Here is an 18,432-nt window from a genome sequence, read left to right on the forward strand (position 1 = left end):
AAGCTTGGAGTCTCTGAGTCATCCTACAGAGGCCAAAGTAGAAAAAACTGGGACGAAAAGGGTAGACAAGGAGCAGTGCTGGGGGAGAGGGACATTGCATTATCAAGATGTGGAGGATGGAAGCAACTTCCCAGCTGCTAATCCCAAGACGAAGCTCAGGATGGTCACTCATTTTTATGCCATATTCAATGTCTGCTAACAACAGTACTGGGTGGATTTGTAGTCTGCAAGCTCCAGGGTACAAAACAGTATCTACACCTCTGTTCCTTCATCTGCCATTGCACTTGACGTCTGCCTTAAGCCCCCCACCCCTTCTGCTCAGTAGCAGAAAGGTTAATCTGGTTGAGTCCAAGGTTGCTAAGCCATTTCATGCTTAAACACAGCCCATCAGGCTATTGAGCTCTGCCTGGTTTCCCTCAAGATTGGCCTGGGTGGGAAGAGTCGGGTGACTTTGGACTGTGGGATTAGGTCTTCAGATCGATACTCCGTCTTCTGGCTTCATCCGCAGGGATGCCATCCTGTGCTGGGTGTGGTCATTGTTTGGCGCTGACATTCATGACATTTCCGTGTTTCCCCCTGATCTCTGAGTGCACCCCAGATGCTGCTCTGCAGGAGACCAAGGCCAGGTCTGGGTCGGCTTCCGTTCTGTCAGCAGACTTCAGTAACCTTCCCTGGAACTAGGTGAAAGTTCTACAGCTCCCCTGCACCACTTGGGGCCTTGGGAGACCGGGCAGTGGGGTGCGCTTCTAGGTCCTCCCTGCCCCTAAGACCCCAAGCTGATTCTGTTCGAACTCTGCCGTATCCTGCTGGGAAAGTGCAGAGGATGCTCGAACTACATCAGTCAGAGCCCGCATCCCTTCTCTGTTTCTGTGTAACAAACTATCCCAGGTTCACTCTCTTCAAACAACTATGTTTTCTCACAATAAATAGGACTTCTATGGGCAATCCCTTTGTTGGCTTTCCCTAGGCTCTCTTATGGAACTTGGAGCTAGGATGGCTGGGCCTCTCTCTCTCCGTATGATCTCACATCTGGGAATCCTCATGGCCCAACAGGATCTGAAGGGATGGAGTCAATGCTCTTCCCTGGGGGTAGGGACCACCATGGCAGTGCCAAGAAAACCCCCACGGTCACTACAGAACCCCAAGAACCTTGGGATGTTGTATGGATCCATGCCTCTTCTACCCGGACCCCTGATGTCCTCTTGGCAGCTGTACTTCTTGACGTGTGACCTAATTTAGCTAAAATATTAGCTGCTTGAGAATGAATATATCACACATTCCTGGTAGGTTAGGTTCAGGAAACTGCAGGCTGTGCGAAAAATAAAAGCTAGCCGGAATGCATGGCCACAACTGAGCCACTCTTGGCTCAGGGATCCCTGGAGCCCGTGGGGGCCAGGCGGGGAGCTTTCCCACAGGAAGGGTCTAGCAGAACTGGATGGCTCCATGCTCTTTCTCCTCACCTGTGAAGAGCTCTGCTTGCTCCATGGTTTTGTTCATCTTACCTGTGTCCCTCTCACGTACCCCAGTTTCTTTTACTAATTAGATTAGTTGTCAGCATTTACACAGCTGTGTGCCAAGCTCCTAGGGTATATATATCCCCATTTCAGAGATGAAGAGACTGAGGTTTGGGGACACGAATAATAGGAGCAATGACCCCAGACAAGGTGTGCAATTCATATGCAGGGCTTTGCCTCCAAAGCCTGGGCTCACATTCATCCGCCATGCTGCAGCAAGGAAAATAAGTGACAGGATCTGGTCCAGCCACATTTAGGGGCAGAGCTAGATGTAAACTTGACACCCAGGAGGGACAGTTAGGTCAGGACTTGAGGGGCTTGGGTAAGGTCCTATTTTTCCCCCACCTTCTGTGTTCAGCAAATCCCAGGACTTGTGGTCTCAGAAGGACAAGAGTTTGCAGGTCCTGCCAGGTTATTGAACAGCAGAAATAGTATCACGGTAATAACTCCCACTTGGTGGATAGTTGCTTTGTATGTTCTAAGCTCTACACGTGTGGTATGCCATTTATCCTTGCAATAGTCTCAGGAGGTTGGCTTAGCAGAGATCAAGAAACTGATGCTTATAAGGTGAAGTTAGTGTTGCATATTAGAATCACCTGGGGAGTCCTTAAGAATGCCAGGTTTCACTCCAGAGCAATGAAAGTAAAATCCCAGAGGTGAGACCCAGACACGAGTTCTTTAAAGCTCCTCCACCAAATAATTCAAGATTGCTACCAAGGCTGAGAACTAACGGGTTAAGTAACTTACCCAGGATCCCTCCCAACCCCATGAAAGAATGAGGTCAGAATTCAAACCTGTGTGTCTGATTTCAGAGCCCATGGTTGTAACACCTTCCCAACACAATTGCTGCATATACACTAGGAAGCAAAACAGTAATAATAATTTAGAAGTGAAGTGCTTGGTAATCACAGAGAGAGAAACTTTTTGTGGATAGCAGTAATTGTTGACCGTGGCCACACATTAAAATCACCTGAGGTCTAAAAATACTAATGTCTGAGTGCCACCTCTTAAAATTCTGATTCTGTTGGCCCAGGGTAGACCGAGGTATCAGTAATGTTTCTCTTACTCTCCCCAGGTGATTATAACATTCAGCCAAGTCTGAGAGCTCTGCTTTATAGGACGAGAAGCCTCAGATTATTTCCATGAGGGCTGTGATTCTCCTTTGAAGCAATGTCATTGGTTTCAATGTGATTTGCAGTAGAGCACTCTTTCCTCATTCCTTCATACATTTACCAGCTCCTGTAATATTTTACGCTTTGGGGACAGATAGAGAGAAGGTAAATTTTTTTTAAGTCCAAGCTCATAATCTAGTCCAAGGGTGCCTGGAAACAGGCTTTTCTCTCCTGTCTGCCCTTCACCGTTAACCTGAACCCTGAATTCTGTCCTCCAAGCTAATTGCAAAGAGCAGGGATGAAAGAGGTGACTCCCTCAAGAGCAGGCCAGATCTTTCCCCACTGTCCTGGCATATTTTAGGGTGTGTGATCTCAGCCAGTCAGATATCTCCATGCAGCCCTTTGAAGGTAGGATGCATCATGCAAAGAATCAAGGACAGTAGACAATTAGTTTTGGCACCATCAGTTTTGATGACAAAACCGGTTTTGTCCCAGGTTCTTGTAACTTTCCTTTGCTCCCATCTCCTGTCCTTGTCTTTTTCTCCACACTTTTTAGTCATTTTGAGGCATTTGTTGAGTTCCCTTTTCTTTGTCAGTCAGCCCAAAGTGCTTTCTGTTGCTTGCAACGCGCATCCTGAACTGATACCCTTCAGCACCACGGAGAGCTCCCAGATAGCAGCGGGGCGTGGGTGTTGACCTTGGGGTCAATGGGACTATCTAATAAAGTCTTCCTGGAGGGGAAGTGTGTGTCCTTTGCCTTCATGAAATTCACATGAAGTAGAATGAATAAAATAAAAGCCTGGGCTGAATTACTGTTCTCCCGGACTGGCTTCCCTATTATAAGGTTGATTTCTTCATTTTGTTCGCCTCATTTCTTTCTGTAGGCATTATGCTGTCTACAGTGGCTGATAGAATCCCATACACCCCGTAGTGGAGAGGTAAAGCCCTACTGGCTCCTTCACACCCCGCCCCCCAGACTCCATTTTCTTACAAGATAGAATTCAATAGCTAAAAGGTTTGGTAAATTGGGTTTCCAGTGGTCCAAACTTTATTATGACTATTGGGGGAATTTATTTGTTTTTGAGTAAGAGCTTTTTTTAAGCCAATTTCGAAAATTTCTTTCAAGAGTTACTGCAATAAATCTACACTATTGATTTACCAAGTGGTGGTTCTTGGGCGCTCTCTCGAGTCACTTAAGTGTTTAAATTCTTCTCTTTATTACTCCAACAGTATCACAAGCCCCAGATGGGCGGGCATGGAGGGCTCTTAGTCCCTTCAAGACAAAGCTTAGCAAAGATTTCTGTCAGCTCAGAGACAGCAGGAGGACACTGACCACAGACAGAACTGCAGGCAAATTTCTTCCTTTCTTGGTCTCCATATTCCAGAGAAATGTGGTGTAATATGGTGCCATGTCTGACAGGGACAGCTACTGAGTAAATGCAAGTCTGAATGGATCCCAGTTTGCAAGGAACGGTGGACAGGAGCTTCTCTACTGTGGCTTGTTCTCAGGGAGCTCCTGGACCAGCCCTAGGGGGCATGATGTAAAGGTGACTTCAGGCAATCAGACATCGAGTCACTGAGAACAAGCATAGTTTCAAGTCCTGCTGAAAACAAGAACAGCTAACATTTACTGATATTTGCTATTTTGAAACTGTTCTAAGTGCATGACACTTACTCACTCATTTGCTTATCCCCCTATCAACTCTATGAAATGGGAAGGAGCAGCATCCCAAGTTTGCAAATAGGGAAAAGGAGGCTGAGTTGTGCATCTTGTGCATTGGTACCCAGCAAGTGAAGCCAGGATTTGAACTCAGGAGGTCTGTTTGGAAGCCCACAGCATGATCATACCACATGCTGTGTTTCCTTGGCAGAGTCCCACATTATAGCCTTGGTTCTTACCCCCTAGTTCCCTCCTTCCTCCCTCTGTCTCTCACTTCATTCCTTCCCACCTTTTCCCTCCTCCTATTTCTTCCTTCATCTTTTAAATCAATACTTCCTGGAGGCCCAGCATTACAACATGTCAGGTGGGAGCTGCTTTTCCTGCTGCAGAAGTAAAGGGCACAAGGGGATGACACTAAGGGCCACCTCCAGTCCCACGGCCACCCCCGTCACCGCCTCGGTATGCTAAGGGTCCTGGCATCGCAGTTTGAAAATCATCCCATTGCATCATCTTCGGGGCCAGCATCTGCACCTCCACGTGTGGCTCTTGTATGAAATGCTGCCTCCAGAATACAAGAGCACCCCTTTCTGCAGCCAGAGAGAGCAAACTGACAGCCAGCGGCTTGAGCCACATCATGGCTACAAGATTAAGCTTCTTAAATTTTAAAATCCAGAGATTTTATAGAGAAACTCCAGAAAAAAACAATCTGTCATGATCCACACGGTAGCCGTTGGTGGGAGTGATGTGGCGACATGCCCATTCCGAACAGAGCCGGCGACCACAGCCACCCTGTGGCCTTCTCCCCTTAGTGCCCCTGAAGTCTCCCCTTTCAAAATATGGCTCAATTCATTTTAATTTGGATATATCCCATTATGCGGTGTTTGGAGATGAGACGGCTGAAAGCCGTGTGGGGTGAGGGAGAGTAGGAAGAGGCAGGACTGCACAGAAGTGAACCAGCGAGGGAGCTGATTCTCTTTCTTCCCAAAGGAATTCCTTGTCTTGAGTCAGAATGTTTCATCCAGAGCCTCCCCGGGGTTCATCTTGCTGTTGGGCTGGTCTTGCCTGGCCTCCCTCTCGCACACGTTCCCGAGGTCACTGCGGACACAGAACAGCTTCTTCTCCTCCTGGTCTGAGGTCTGAAGCCTCCTGCAAGTGGGGGTCAGATGTCTGCCCCCAGTGCCACCCTGGTGTCCCTATGACCCAGGACTCTGCCCAGCTCCATCGAAAGCTGGAGTTTCCCCCCAAAAAAATTGTGACTTTTGAAATGTTTTCTATCTTGAAACCATGAGTCAGTTTAGTTGACTCACACATGGTAGGAAGGGAAGGAGGGGGCTGTCGCAGCTTTCCAATGGACGCCTGCCGGTCATTGCCTTCCGTCCATGGTTGAGGACCAAGTAGTGCAAACACCGACACTGGGTGCAGGAACACAAGAATGTCTCTGCTCTGGTACTTGTGCAAAATAAGAACCATAATTACCTCCGAAAGGGTTTTTATTGGGATTTGAAATAACGGATGCATGGGACCTGGTCCAGTGCCTGGTGCACAGGGAACATTTCATACACAAAGGCTTGTTGTCCTTATTCTTACATTACCTTGAGCAGAATACCCTAGGAAGGTGACCCATTGTTCACAGAAATCATATAACATAATAGCTTTCGAAGTCAGAACAGCAAACACCACTTCTCTTTCCTCCTGTCCAACACTGCACCCTCTGTTCCCATAAGTGCAATGGAGGAGGACGTGGCCAGGGTAAGTCATGCCAGCCCCTTCTGCATGCCCGTCTCCTCCCTGGACAATGGGAATCCCATCATTTCGATTGTCCAGATGACAAAATTTAGTCTCAGAAGCTGGTGTCAGCTGGTACGATGCTCAAAAAAGAGTTTTACAACAAAACGAAGATGGGTGTGGGCTGAGGCGTGTTGCCAACTCAGGTGTATCCCAGTGGGGCCATGATGGGTCTTGGGATAGCTGGACTTGTGCCTCATCCATCACTAAGGAAGTCTGAGAGTCCATTGAACAGCCTTGATGTCTCAACCTGTGCCCAGCTCTGCTGTGGTTAAGGAGATGCCAAGGCAAGTGTTCCTGCTAAGAGAGCAAGATTAACAGCCCCCCCCCCCCCAAATAAAGGCATGCCTGTCACCCAGGGAAGAGAGAGACTGGGCCAGAGCCGGTAGGAAGGATTTCTGGAGGCTCAGATCCCTGCAGGCCTCAGCTGCCAGACCAAGTATGAGGCTCTTAGTTTGGAAACGCTCCAGACTCCAGACACTTCTCCCTCATTTTCCAAGGCAAGTCATTCATTCTTGAGATTGCACAGCTCATGGATTGATGCACAAATGCTGGATTGATGTTCCCTCCCAGAGGGATATCCAGCATCTCATAAATCGTGATTTTCTGGGCCCCGCTGCTGGCCTAGAGACCATGAGGCAGATTTCACAAGTCCCAGGGCTTTGGGAAGTGTGGCGACCTCCCTGTCTCCCCCTGCCCCAGCCACGGAGCAGGGCTGAGGGTGATGAGGTGAAGAAGTAGCATTCTGGCTGCTGAACAAGCGCCCCCAAAGACTGGGTCGGTGTGTCCTTATGGCCCCAGCAAAGGGAAGGGCTTCTCCAGCACCCTTCAGAGTGGGACCCGCACACGGTGGAGATGCCGTTTTGAAGCATACTTGTTTCCTTCTTGACATGCTATAGAAAATTCCCCTCGGTTCACCTGGAGCCATGTGGCCTTCCCAGCGGATGCAGCTAGACATGCTGCGACCTGCCACCACCCCCTTGCAGTGCCCAGCTCCTCAGAATCCTGCCCACCCTACAGACCCCATTGCGTGCCCGGAAAGCCCTTCCTTCTCATTTCCACCAGTAACAACGTTATTGGTTCAACAGCTCCAGGAACCTCTCCAAGTTCCCCTTTCCTGACCTCCTAAAACGAGGGCCAGCAAACTTCTCCATGAAGGTATAGATAACAAAGACTTGGGGCGCCGCCGGCCATCCACTACCTAATGCCCTTGCCCAACCACGCTCTTGCGGCACGAAAGCCCCAGAGACAAATGTAAACGCACACATGGGGCCATGTTCCAATGAAATGATTTATGAGAATGGGCGGCAGGCTGCATTCGGCCCCCGGGCCTCTGTTTGCCGCCCCCTGCATGGGAGCCACTCGCTCGGTGTCCTGTGATTCCTCACTTGACCTCCAGCTGCCGTGGAGGAGGACACGGGATGGGGGGTCCAGAGACGGCCACCTTCCATCTGGCTCTGTGTGGTGGTGAGCAAGCCTTTCCCCTTTCTGGGCCTTAAATTCATTGTCTGAAAAATGAGAAGCTTAGACCTTCGCTAGTTCCAAAAGCATCATGATCGCTGGGGCAAGCTTGCTCAAAATACAGCTATGTGGGGTCCCCTCAGATTTAGGGTATTGATTGGAAGGCTTCGTTGGGCACCGGAGAGTCCCATTAGCCAACGAGCTCCTCCCTTGAAGCAGAAGGGGGTGTGTGAGAGGATGCGAGGCAGTTCACACCATCTTCAGGACAGCCACTGACATGAGCTGGGGACAAGGCATCTGGGGAGGAAAGAGGCAGGACACCTGCCGGCTCTGCGGGACCCCCGCACAGAAACACTCATCCCGTCCCCCTGGCACCAGGACCCGAGGGCCCGTGAGCACGAACCGCCCCCACTGCTGCCCCAGAAGAGCCCGGAGCCCACACCTGCCCGGACCCCCCTGCAGCGGCCGCGTCCTCACTGGCTTCCCGGTCTGTGTCCCCGAGGAGGGGTCTGACCCACTTCGGGGCTGCATCCAGCTGCAGGGGAGCGCCCAGGGCCCTTCTGTGCTTCTCTGCCTCTCTAGAACCAGAGGAAATGCTAGGCCTGCAGTGCGGGGCACACCCGTGGAACTGAGCTGAAAAGGAGTCCGTTTAGGTCCCAGGTCCTCCAGGCTCATCCTGCAGGGGTGGGGCCGACGGGTTCCCGTGGTCGGAGGAGTCGTAAGACACCGGCCAACACCCCATGCTCAGACTCGCTCAGCTCCTCCCACTGTGGGTGCTGCTCCGTCCCAGCCATCCGCAGCCCTAATGGGGTGGCGCCCCGTCCAGGGGCTGCCCCGGAAAGGTGGTGGCTTTTTCCTTAGACTCTAGGTACAGCTATGACGGGGGCAGGGGCAGAGGGAGAGAAGGACCCTTCCACGGGACAAAGTCGGCTCAAAGCCATTCTCCTTTGCTCCTTTTGCAGAAGCAGCAGCTTGTTCAGCGAGGTCATGCAGATGAACTTCGAAATAGCCAGCTTCAGCAGCCTCTCGGGGACGCAGCCCATCGCCTGGCAGGTGGAATATCCACGGAGAGCGACCACAGACAGCGCCGTGTCCGAGATCTTCATCAGCCAGAAGGACCTGGCTGGTATCGTTCCCCTGGCCACGGTAAGAGCCGTGTGGGCCGACGGCGCCCCTGTGGGCTTCCTGCTGGCCCAGGACGCCGGTGCTGGTGCCTCGGGGAGTCACGGTATCATTTCTGAACCTCGGTTACCTTCCTGCTTCCCTCACAACCCTCGCTCTAACTGCGTCCCAGTTTGTTACGGACTTCCTTTGCCTCTAGTTGCCCCAGTCCTGTCTGGCCTTCTGTTCCCTGTTAGAAGGAGACGGGAGGCCACTTGGCATATTCGTCAGAGAAGCCAGCAGGCCGGTCACAGCAAACGACCACAGAGGTTCAGGCGCTGCACACGACCCCAGCGATTCTAGCTAACGTTGCACGGCCGAAGTGGTAGGGGACTCTGCTCCATGCGGGGTCTCGGGGGCCTCGATGGATGGGCCCTTCACCGTCTTACAGCTATAACATCAGGAATACGTGGCCTTTGTGGTCTCCTTGACAGAGGAAGGGGCGGTTGGAGAGTCACATGCTTTTCTAAGCAATGGCCTGGAAATGACATGTGACTCTCTCCCCCCCACACACATGCTGTTAGTCCTAAGGAGTCCCGTGGCCCCGTCAGAACTCCAGAGGGTGCAGGGGAAGGGCTGGGTGAGCACCACGGTCTGCGCCTCACCGCGTGGTGCGTCAACATGACCTTGACCCACACGGACCACAGCATGGACAGAGTACGCACAGACCCAGCCGTGACTTCTGGCTCGACCCTCTGGCCACTGGGAACGCAAGGGAGAGAGAATGGTGATAAGCCCCACGGCAGTTTTGCTCTGTGGTCCCTCACCTGCACCTGCCATGCTCGGCACCGCCCCACGGAGACGCCCTGCCAGGAGGTCCAAAAGGATGGCGTTTCAGAGGTGCGTGGAGAGTCCTTTGACGTTCAGCTACAAGTGTCTTTGCCAGAATTCGCCCTCCCTCACATGGAGCCTGGCACGGAAATTGTGAAACTAATTTCTGTTCAGCTTTGGCATAAGCAGGCTTCACTGATACCAAGCTGGGAAATGTATCAATTAGGATTCTTTGGGTTCCATGTGACGAAACACCACCCAGTTGGCATAAGCACAGCGAGAGTCTTCTGGCTTGTGCGACTCCGAGTCCAGGATCCGTCCTGGCCTCCCTTCTGCCTGATCAGGACTCAGCTCCATCTCCAGGACTGTTTTATTCTGCCTCTTGGCTTCCCTCTGCATCTACTCATGATGGCAGCATGGCAGCTGATACTCCTGCCAAACGGTTCAAGCCTCGAGCCCAGGAAGGGCACCTGGCTCATTTCCAGAAACCCCGACAAAGGTTTCACTGCCACGACGACTCCTCTGGGGTCATGCTGTCTCCCCGAAGCAGCCCCCGTGACAGGCTTACACCCCCAGAGTCTGCACGGGTTGGAACAGACGCTGTGGGTCGCCCGCCCTGCCCTCGCCTCCCCTTCCACCTCAAGCACCAGCTCATTTTCGCCCAAGAGTTCTGCCTGGCGCCCAAAGCCGTCCTTCCCACCTGTGCAGCAGGGCACAAGCACCGAGGGATCAGCATACCCCCACCCAGGAAGCTCTCCGCACTGCGGCTCCCGGGAGCAGGCAGACACTGAGTCCAGCTCCCTGGGCCCGCCTGGGGGTTGACGGTGAGGCAGGAGCTCCACAGTGCTGCCTCCCCTAGGCCCAGTGCAACTAGGCTGCAATCACAGCCCGTGGTCCCTTGCTGGGTAATGCCTGCCATGGTCCCGTGTGCCTTGTCCCACTTCCCCACTCCCTAACAGATGTTGCCCGCACCTCACAATAAACCACTTGCAGTGGAATCCTTCCAGGAAAGCCCAAACCAAGACATGGGTCAGCCGCACAAACCACGTGAGTTTGAGAGCGGAGAGCTTTCAGGATTGTTTCGCTAGAAAACTTGAGAATGGATACCAGGAAGCAAACGGACACATGGCCCCTCCTGATATCTGGCATGCAAGGAGTTGAAATGCCTTTCATCCAAATAATGAAGTCACTCTGTGGACAGGAAGCAGCAAAGTACGACCCCAGGACCACACCCAGCCTCTGCTTATTTCTCTAAGTCAAGTTTTAGGGGCACGCAGCCACGCCCATCCAGCTCTGCATGGTCTATGGCCACTTTGGCTGGCCACAGGAAGAACGGGCAGCTGTGGCAGGTGAGGAGTGGTCCACCACGGCTGAAGTATGCACTGACGGCCCTTTCTGGAAAACGCGTACCAATCCCTACCACAGCAGAACTCAGAGTGGTGTCTCAACTCTGGCTGCACCTGTGGATCACCTCGGAGGCCTTAGAAATGATTGTTGGGGCCCCAACCTGACAAATTCAGTGAGGACCCCCGGGGGTGGGAGGCAGGCGCCCGTGGTGGTTCCACGGTGCGGCCAGACCTGGGGACTGAGCGGCACCAAAGCCATCACTCCCCTACTGCTGCTATCAGCCTGCCTTGCTAAGAGCTCGTGGGCAGGAGCCCCACCTGCAGAACTGTACGATGGGTTCCCGGAAACACATCAGCCGGAGCCCTTCGCTTACACAGACCACCCGCAGCCCGACGCCCACGGGGTTCGTGGAACCGAACCGTCTAGAAAAGTGGTCTGGGGCTGCTGCGCGTTGAGACCCCCGGAGACTGTGCTCACGCGCAGTCTCGTTCCGGAGGCCCGACCGGGGTGACTTGAAAGGGCTGCACACCGCGCGGAGCAACGATGTCATCGTGGAAGCTGGCTTCCCCTTCCGCTTCCCTCTGCGTGTGGCGCCCGGTTAGAGTCCCCACACACGAGGCTTGTCCCCAGGGTGGCCCGGGCCGTGCTGGGCGGACCCCGTCAGAGCCTCGCGTCCGGCAGGAGAAGAGCGAAAGCCTGGCGGCCGACACTCGGGCCGATCTCCTGGGACCCGCTCTGAGGAGCACTGATTGGCTCGGCTCGGGGCACGTGGCCAACCCGAAGCCAATCGCTGAAGCCGAATGCTCTGATTGGCGGAGCCTGGGGAGCTTGTGCCCGTGGAGCAGGTGCAGAGCCGGAGAGCTGGGGCGCGAAGTGCATGATGGGAAACTCTGGCCGCCGCCGAGGGACAGGGGCGGACAGACACGCCCAGCACAGCCTCACCGCAGAAGGCGTCATCTACGGCCCGGAGCTGCTGATACGTGGAGGTTGGAGAATGATTCCTCTTGACTTTACACGTCCAGGAGGAGGCGTCAACAAATCTGTGTAGCCCATGGGGCAGGCTCAGTCCGCTGTCTGTTTTTGTCCACCTTGCAAGCTGGGAATGGTTTTTGTATTTCCAAGTAGCTGCATTGGAAGCGGTTATATAAGGGGCTTCTTAATAGGCTCAGTGTTGCCTCTTGGCTGGCAAACCCTAAAATACTTTCTATCTGGCCCTTTAGGGAGAAAAGTAGCAGATCTGTGACCTGGAACATCAGCATCACTTCTAGGGTGTAAGTGCTTAGCTCCTGTCCTACTTAGTTTAAAAAGATAAGGCTTTCAGAAACTGTTAAAAGCGAAATCACGGTAAGGATAGGAGATACTATTTTGCCATACTTTTCAAGGGGCCACAAGAAAGCCCTCTTTCAAGCAAGATGTGATTATTGCGGTTACTGTGTTTTTGTAATGCTTTTATGGTAAAATGGAGTGACTACTTATGTCATACCCAGAATCCCTTTGTTTGCAAGTAACTGTAAGTGAGTTTGAACTGGCTTCATCCGAACGATCTTTGATGGACTCACGTGGCTGCCCTGGGGCAGAGACAGCAGGTCTGTATTTAGGTGCTCGGTGAGGTCCTCAGTTTGCATCCCCTGCAAGGTACGGTTTGACCTCAGCTGTGCAGAGCAGCGTGAGAAGTTTGCAACTATGATGACAGGCAGCCAGCAAGTAAGGCAGTTGGGAGCAACTTCTAGTCTCAGTTTTATTATTTTCAATTTTTTTTTTCCTAGAATGAACTTTAGTACAGTTTTAAGTAGCCAAAATGTCAAGTTTTATTGGAATCAACTAACAAATAGAACTGAAGCTTGACTAGGAGATGAGAAGCTTTAAAAAAAAAAAAGGAAACAAGAAGCAAATCTCTATATTACCTGTTAGCGGCTGGTGAGTCGAGTGGTCAGGTCTTGGAAAAAATTAAGTAAACTCCCCCCAGTGGTCGCTCATTCTAAAGAAGTACAAACATCAGAAAGGTCAAATAGAGGATTGCCAGATGGGAAAGATGCCTTGTTGGGGAAGTTCTCACCTTCAAATCAGGCCTTCTCAAACGCCTTTCTCATCCAGGTGAGAAAGGTGGGAATCCAGTGACTCCTCAGTGGACTTGGATCCCCCTCAGCTGCAGGCTCCAGCTCCCGGGGAGTAGATGAGATGGGAAGGGGGAAGGGCTTCAGCTCTCCTGCAAAGTGAGCCATCGAGGCAGGAGTCTCTGAGCCACACGGTCCCTTGGCACTACTTTGTGTGGAGAGCACTGACCTGCAAAGCCGACATTCCCTCACCCCTTTCCCGCTTTCTTGGCAAAGGGTCCTTTCTTTGCTTGGAGGCAGGAAAGCCCCAGGTCTCAGCTCTGTGGCCTCAAGCGCCCCTCCCTCCAGTCCCCACCCAGCCCCTGCCCACACTGCATGCGCACTCTGGGGGCGCCAACAGCTTGGGAGTGCTGACAGTCTGGGGGTACCTACACTCTGGGGATGCTGAAGCTGAGGGGGGCTCACACTCTAGGAGGGGCTGATGTTCTGGGGAGGCCGACACTCCGAGGGTACCTACACTCTGGGGGTGCCAAAGGACAGCAGACAGGTAGATAGCTCACAGGACAGGACCAGGTATCAGTAAGGTGCTGTTACCTGAAGACAGGTAACGCAGGGCAAAGGAGTGGAGCATGTTTCTTGTTCTGTTAGTGCCTCCGTGTTTCTCCCTAGTGTTTATTTAAAAATAAAAAACTAAATTTAATGCATAGTCTAGAGTAAGCAGGAACACCTCATTTGGGCAGGTGTAGGAAGAGACCTTTTGCTCCAGGACTGACTACTGAGTCCCAGATTGAGTTTCCTGGGAGGTGGCAAGATTGACCCCAAATTTTGAAGAGTTTCAAACAATCGCCATTTTTTGCCTTTGCAAACTTAAGATGAAATCATTTTCCTTGACCCCTGAAACATGGTGGGAATTTGGGTTTTTTTTTCCCTTATATAAAGCTTTCAAAATTCCTAGAACGTGTCCACATCTCTCCGCATAAAATCAAATTTCAAATAAAGTGGCTGTCGCCAGGGCTGTTTAAAGAAGAGATTGCTACTTGTTCTCACATCTGCAGAATGATGATCTTAATCCTCACCTCTCTGGGGCGTCACGGAGATTCATTAAGGTTTGAGAAATGCCGGGAGCCCCAGGCCAAGTGTGCAGCAAGGGAGGTTGGCTGGCGGGGGGGACGGGGGGAGGGAGGCAGCAGTTTGCCCTCCTGCTTTGCCCAGCTCTGGGCCCTGGGCGGCTGGCCTCTGTGGACTGCAGCCTCCAGCCTCTCTGGCCCTCTGGCTTCTGGTGGGGTCCAGCCAGCGGGAGGCACCGGAGGTGATTGGACAGAGCAGAGAGAGACGGAGGCTCCTGTTGTGGGTTGAATTGTGACCCCAAAAAGCTCTGTTGATGTCCTCGTCCCTCCTTATCTTGCTGCAAGTCTGCCAGAGGCATGGTCTTCTCAGCCTACAGCTCCTGTCCTGTGGGGGACCCTGTTTTCCGTGGTTCTCCTTCCTCTGGGCTCCAGGAACTGGCTGCCTCCCCCTGCCCCCGGATCTGGGGCTCCTAAGAGCTCCCAGCAGCACATCCCCGGCTACTCCCTCTGCTCCTGCCCACGGCTCTGTCGGGAGCCCGTCATTACCCATCCTCTGACCCAGCCTTTGAGGCAGCCCCCTGTTTCCAGCCAGGACCCTGAGGGAAGCAGGCTCCATGTTCCCTTCTAGTTCACGATCGTCCTCAGAAGCAGACATGGTCAGGAACGGGTCCTGACCACGTTCATCCTCTCTTCATAGAGAATTAACACTGAACGTACAGGTCATGGGATCTTTTGGGGTCTCTGTACCCGGTGGTTGGATTGTTCTACCCGACAGCATCCTGCGGCAGCTCTTTGGCATCCTTTCCCTGCTAAGTTCGCAGAACCCGGTGTGGGGGCAGAACGGGCATTAGCAGGCGGGGGGCATTGTCCAGATGCTCTTGGACCCGCTTATCAACCTGCAAGTGACGAATGGCTTCGCTCTGCTTGGGGGTCCGTGGGGAAGCGCGTCGGCAATATCGTCCGGGTTCGAGAAGGCATCAGCAGACATTTCAAAGAACTGAGAGATGTCTCCTTTGACGGGGACTGGAGAATATTATTTTTAAAGAGACAATAGAAAAATAATGTTTTATTGTTTCCCAGAAACCTCCTACTCTGATATTCATGCTCCTTTCCCTACTTGGAAATTATATATTGTGACTCCCCCGAGAGTGTTTTAAGGATGGCTTCAATGCTCTCGGGCAATTGAAAAATGTTTGCTGGGTTGAAAAATAACTATATGGGCAGAATAAGTATTTTCTTGTCACAGCTAGAGATTTACTGTGGAATTCAATTTAGAAATACCCCTCCCTCCAGCTGACTAGCACGGGTCTCTGTCTAAAAACAAGTCGGTGACTCGTCTGAAGCTGTTTTTGACTTGGAAGGAATGTTTTCAGGGTTACCAACGAATTATCTGAGGAATGACCCCTTACCCACCACCTGCCAGAAAGGAGGAAATGCCCAGACGGTGGGAGCGGTCGGCGCTGGCGTTCGCGCTGCCGCCCCCAGTAGCTTGGGCGGGTTTCCCCAGCAGCAAAGCATGGCTGGGGTAGAGGGATGCTCAGACCTCATCCAAGTTTAGACCTCCCGTTATTCTACTTCCTTTTAAAGATTTTATTTCTTTATTTGACAAAGAGAGAGTGAGAGCATGAGCAGGGAGAGGGGCAGAGGGAGAGAGAGAAACAGGCTTCCAGCTGAGCAGGGAGCCCGATGCTGGGCTCGATCCCAGGACCCCGGGATCATGACCTGAGCCAAAGTCAGACGCTTAAGGACTGAGCCACCCAGGCGCCCCTCCCATTATTTTACTTACTTTACTTAGAAAGTAAAACATGTGTTCTAATGTTGAAGATTATATAACTTCAGGGGCGCCTGGGAGGCTCAGTCCCTTAAGCATCCGACTCAGGTCATGATCTCAGGTCGTAGATCGAGCCCTAGTCAGTGTCCACGCTCAGTGCGGTGTCTGCTCGAGATTCTCTCTCTCCCTCTGCTCCTCCCCCGCTCGCGCTCGTCCTCCCTCTCTAAAATGAATAAATAAATCCTTAAAAAAAATTTTGATAACTTCACTGGGGAGAAGACATAGAGGTGGGGAACATAGAAGCAAGAAAGAAATGAGGGGAAAAAAGACAAAGAGAAATCATCCCACATCCCCCCATGAACATCAGCAGAAGGCCCGGCAGGACAGTGGCCCGGGAGAGGAGCCCGGGACAGAGCTCAGGCCCCAGCGCCGGCTGACTACACGCCCTCTGCACACCGGCCTCGCCCTTCCACCGTGCCCAGCGCCACGGACTCTGCCATTCCGTCAGTATTTTCTCTGCGTTCAGGATAGACTAGGAATCCGGAGCCAAGTATGTTGACGTGAACCCTAGCGCCTCCTCTGAGCGGCTGTGTGACCCTGGACGAGTGACTTGACCCGTCTGTGCCTCCGTTCACCTTACAGTAAACCCATGGCGGTTAGTACAGAAATGTTCACCCCCCGGCCAGTTAGAATCATCTTGGCTGGCGGCGAGGGCGGGGGGAGCACACCTGGAGAAGCAGGTCTACTTCCCCCCTCCCCCCGCGAACCGGACCCCGCCCACCTGGGAGAGTCCGGCCACTGGCCCAGGGGCCGCTCTTCCCTGAGGGCTGAGCCCCAGCCGTCAGGCTGGAGTGTGAGAAAATCGGGCCTGGGGGGGAGGGACCTACAGAGAAGACCCAGGGTCCCAGAGAGCTTCAGGCAGGTGCAGCAACCTGCCTGGGGAGAGCTGCACCTTCTATCCCAAACCTGTGCCGGAAACCCAGGGTTCCCTCCCAGGGAACGCAGACCACGGGCCCCACGCTGCGGCAGCCACCCCCGAGCGAGCTGTATGGGTTTTCATCAAAGGACAGCTGATACGGATATCTTGAAGTCCCATTCATACTCTTCACTAATTTGAAATTATGCTCGTTTTTACACTCGACACTAGATCTTATTACTTCGTGCAGTAATGGGGAAGGACATGGATTACTAGATCTGAAATTAGTTCCTTCTGTAAGCCTTTCTGTTATTGTATCCATTTAAAATCTTTATTCTGAAAAGGGCTTCTTCGACCTTACCAGCCAGTGGTGCCCGTGACCCAAAATGGGCTAAAAATTGGGGCCATGGAGAAGTAAATCTTCACCTCAGTGCCTCCATCACTCAACTTGCTGGGAAAAGGGGACCCTCAGCTCCTTTCACCCAGCCGGGGGGGGGGGGCAGAAGGGAAGCCCCAGCCCCCACATCACCCAGCCCAGGGGAGCAGAAGGGACGCCCCTGCCCCCACATCACCCAGCCCGGGACAGAAGGGAAGCCCCTGCCCCCACATCACCCAGCCCGGGACAGAAGGGAAGCCCCGGCCCCCACATCACCCAGCCCGGGACAGAAGGGACGCCCCTGCCCCCACATCACCCAGCCCGGGGCAGAAGGGACGCCCCTGCCCCCACATCACCCAGCCCGGGGCAGAAGGGACGCCCCTGCCCCCACATCACCCAGCCCGGGACAGAAGGGAAGCCCCGGCCCCCACATCACCCAGCCCGGGACAGAAGGGACGCCCCTGCCCCCACATCACCCAGCCCAGGGCAGAAGGGACGCCCCTGCCCCCACATCACCCAGCCCGGGGCAGAAGGGACGCCCCTGCCCCCACATCACCCAGCCAGGGGCAGAAGGGAAGCCCCTGCCCCCACATCACCCAGCCCGGGGCAGAAGGGACGCCCCTGCCCCCACATCACCCAGCCCGGGACAGAAGGGACGCCCCTGCCCCCACATCACCCAGCCCAGGGGAGCAGAAGGGACGCCCCTGCCCCCACATCACCCAGCCAGGGGCAGGAGAGAGGCCCCAGCACAAACCGCTCCTTCCTAAGCACCCACCGCTGTAGGCAGTGTTTTAGGGGCTGCTGTGCCCGCCCCACTGGGCATCTTTGTCCTTGCTGGGTCCCCTCCTGAAAGGCTCCTTCTCACCACTCCAGAGTCAGCTCAAAGCTCACTCACTGCATGAGGGTCTCCTCGGACCCTCCTGCCCCTGACAGCATCCGCAGCTGCCTGCCGGGACCCCATGCTACGGAGGCTCCGAGTCCCCGGTCCATCACATCTGACAGAATCACTGTTTCATCCTTACCCGTCTCACGTTCTTACTTACTGCCTGCCTCCACCACCCTCCTGCCTCCCCGAGTGTGGGCTGTGTGGCCGCTGGGGTTCACACCCACTTCACCGGGGCCCGAGCCCCTTACCTTCGACCACCTTCCGCCCTCTATTCACCGCAGGCCAGCTGAGTGCCCAGCTGGGGAAACAGCAAAGAACACCACAGGTGTAAAAGGCCGTCCCTGTGTGCTGGCATCCTGGACATTATCCCGAACATTCACTGTGGATGTCCCCTACGTGCCCGGTTCTCCCGTTCCCGTGCCTCTAACCTCAGAGGGTTCGGACACGTTCCCACTGCAGGGCTGGGCTCCCGTCCACGTCCCGGCACCCAGCAGCCGGGGAGTCAGGCCTCCACATCAGGGAGTGAGGGATCCTGGTCTGTGCCATGAGCC

At 53.6% G+C, this 18,432-nt stretch overlaps 1 protein-coding gene across 1 annotated transcript in view; it reads left to right on the plus strand.

Moving 5' to 3' along the window:
* The window catches only part of TMEM132C (transmembrane protein 132C), a 312,335-nt gene that overhangs the window by 236,358 nt on the left and 57,545 nt on the right, over window positions 1–18,432 (plus strand). The window contains exon 4 of the mRNA XM_036107603.2: window positions 8,495–8,678. Coding sequence (XP_035963496.2) covers window positions 8,495–8,678 — 184 coding nt within the window. The remainder of the gene's footprint in view (window positions 1–8,494; window positions 8,679–18,432) is intronic.

Source organism: Halichoerus grypus, chromosome 13 (genome assembly GCF_964656455.1).
Source record: "Halichoerus grypus chromosome 13, mHalGry1.hap1.1, whole genome shotgun sequence".
Lineage (NCBI taxonomy): Eukaryota > Metazoa > Chordata > Mammalia > Carnivora > Phocidae > Halichoerus > Halichoerus grypus.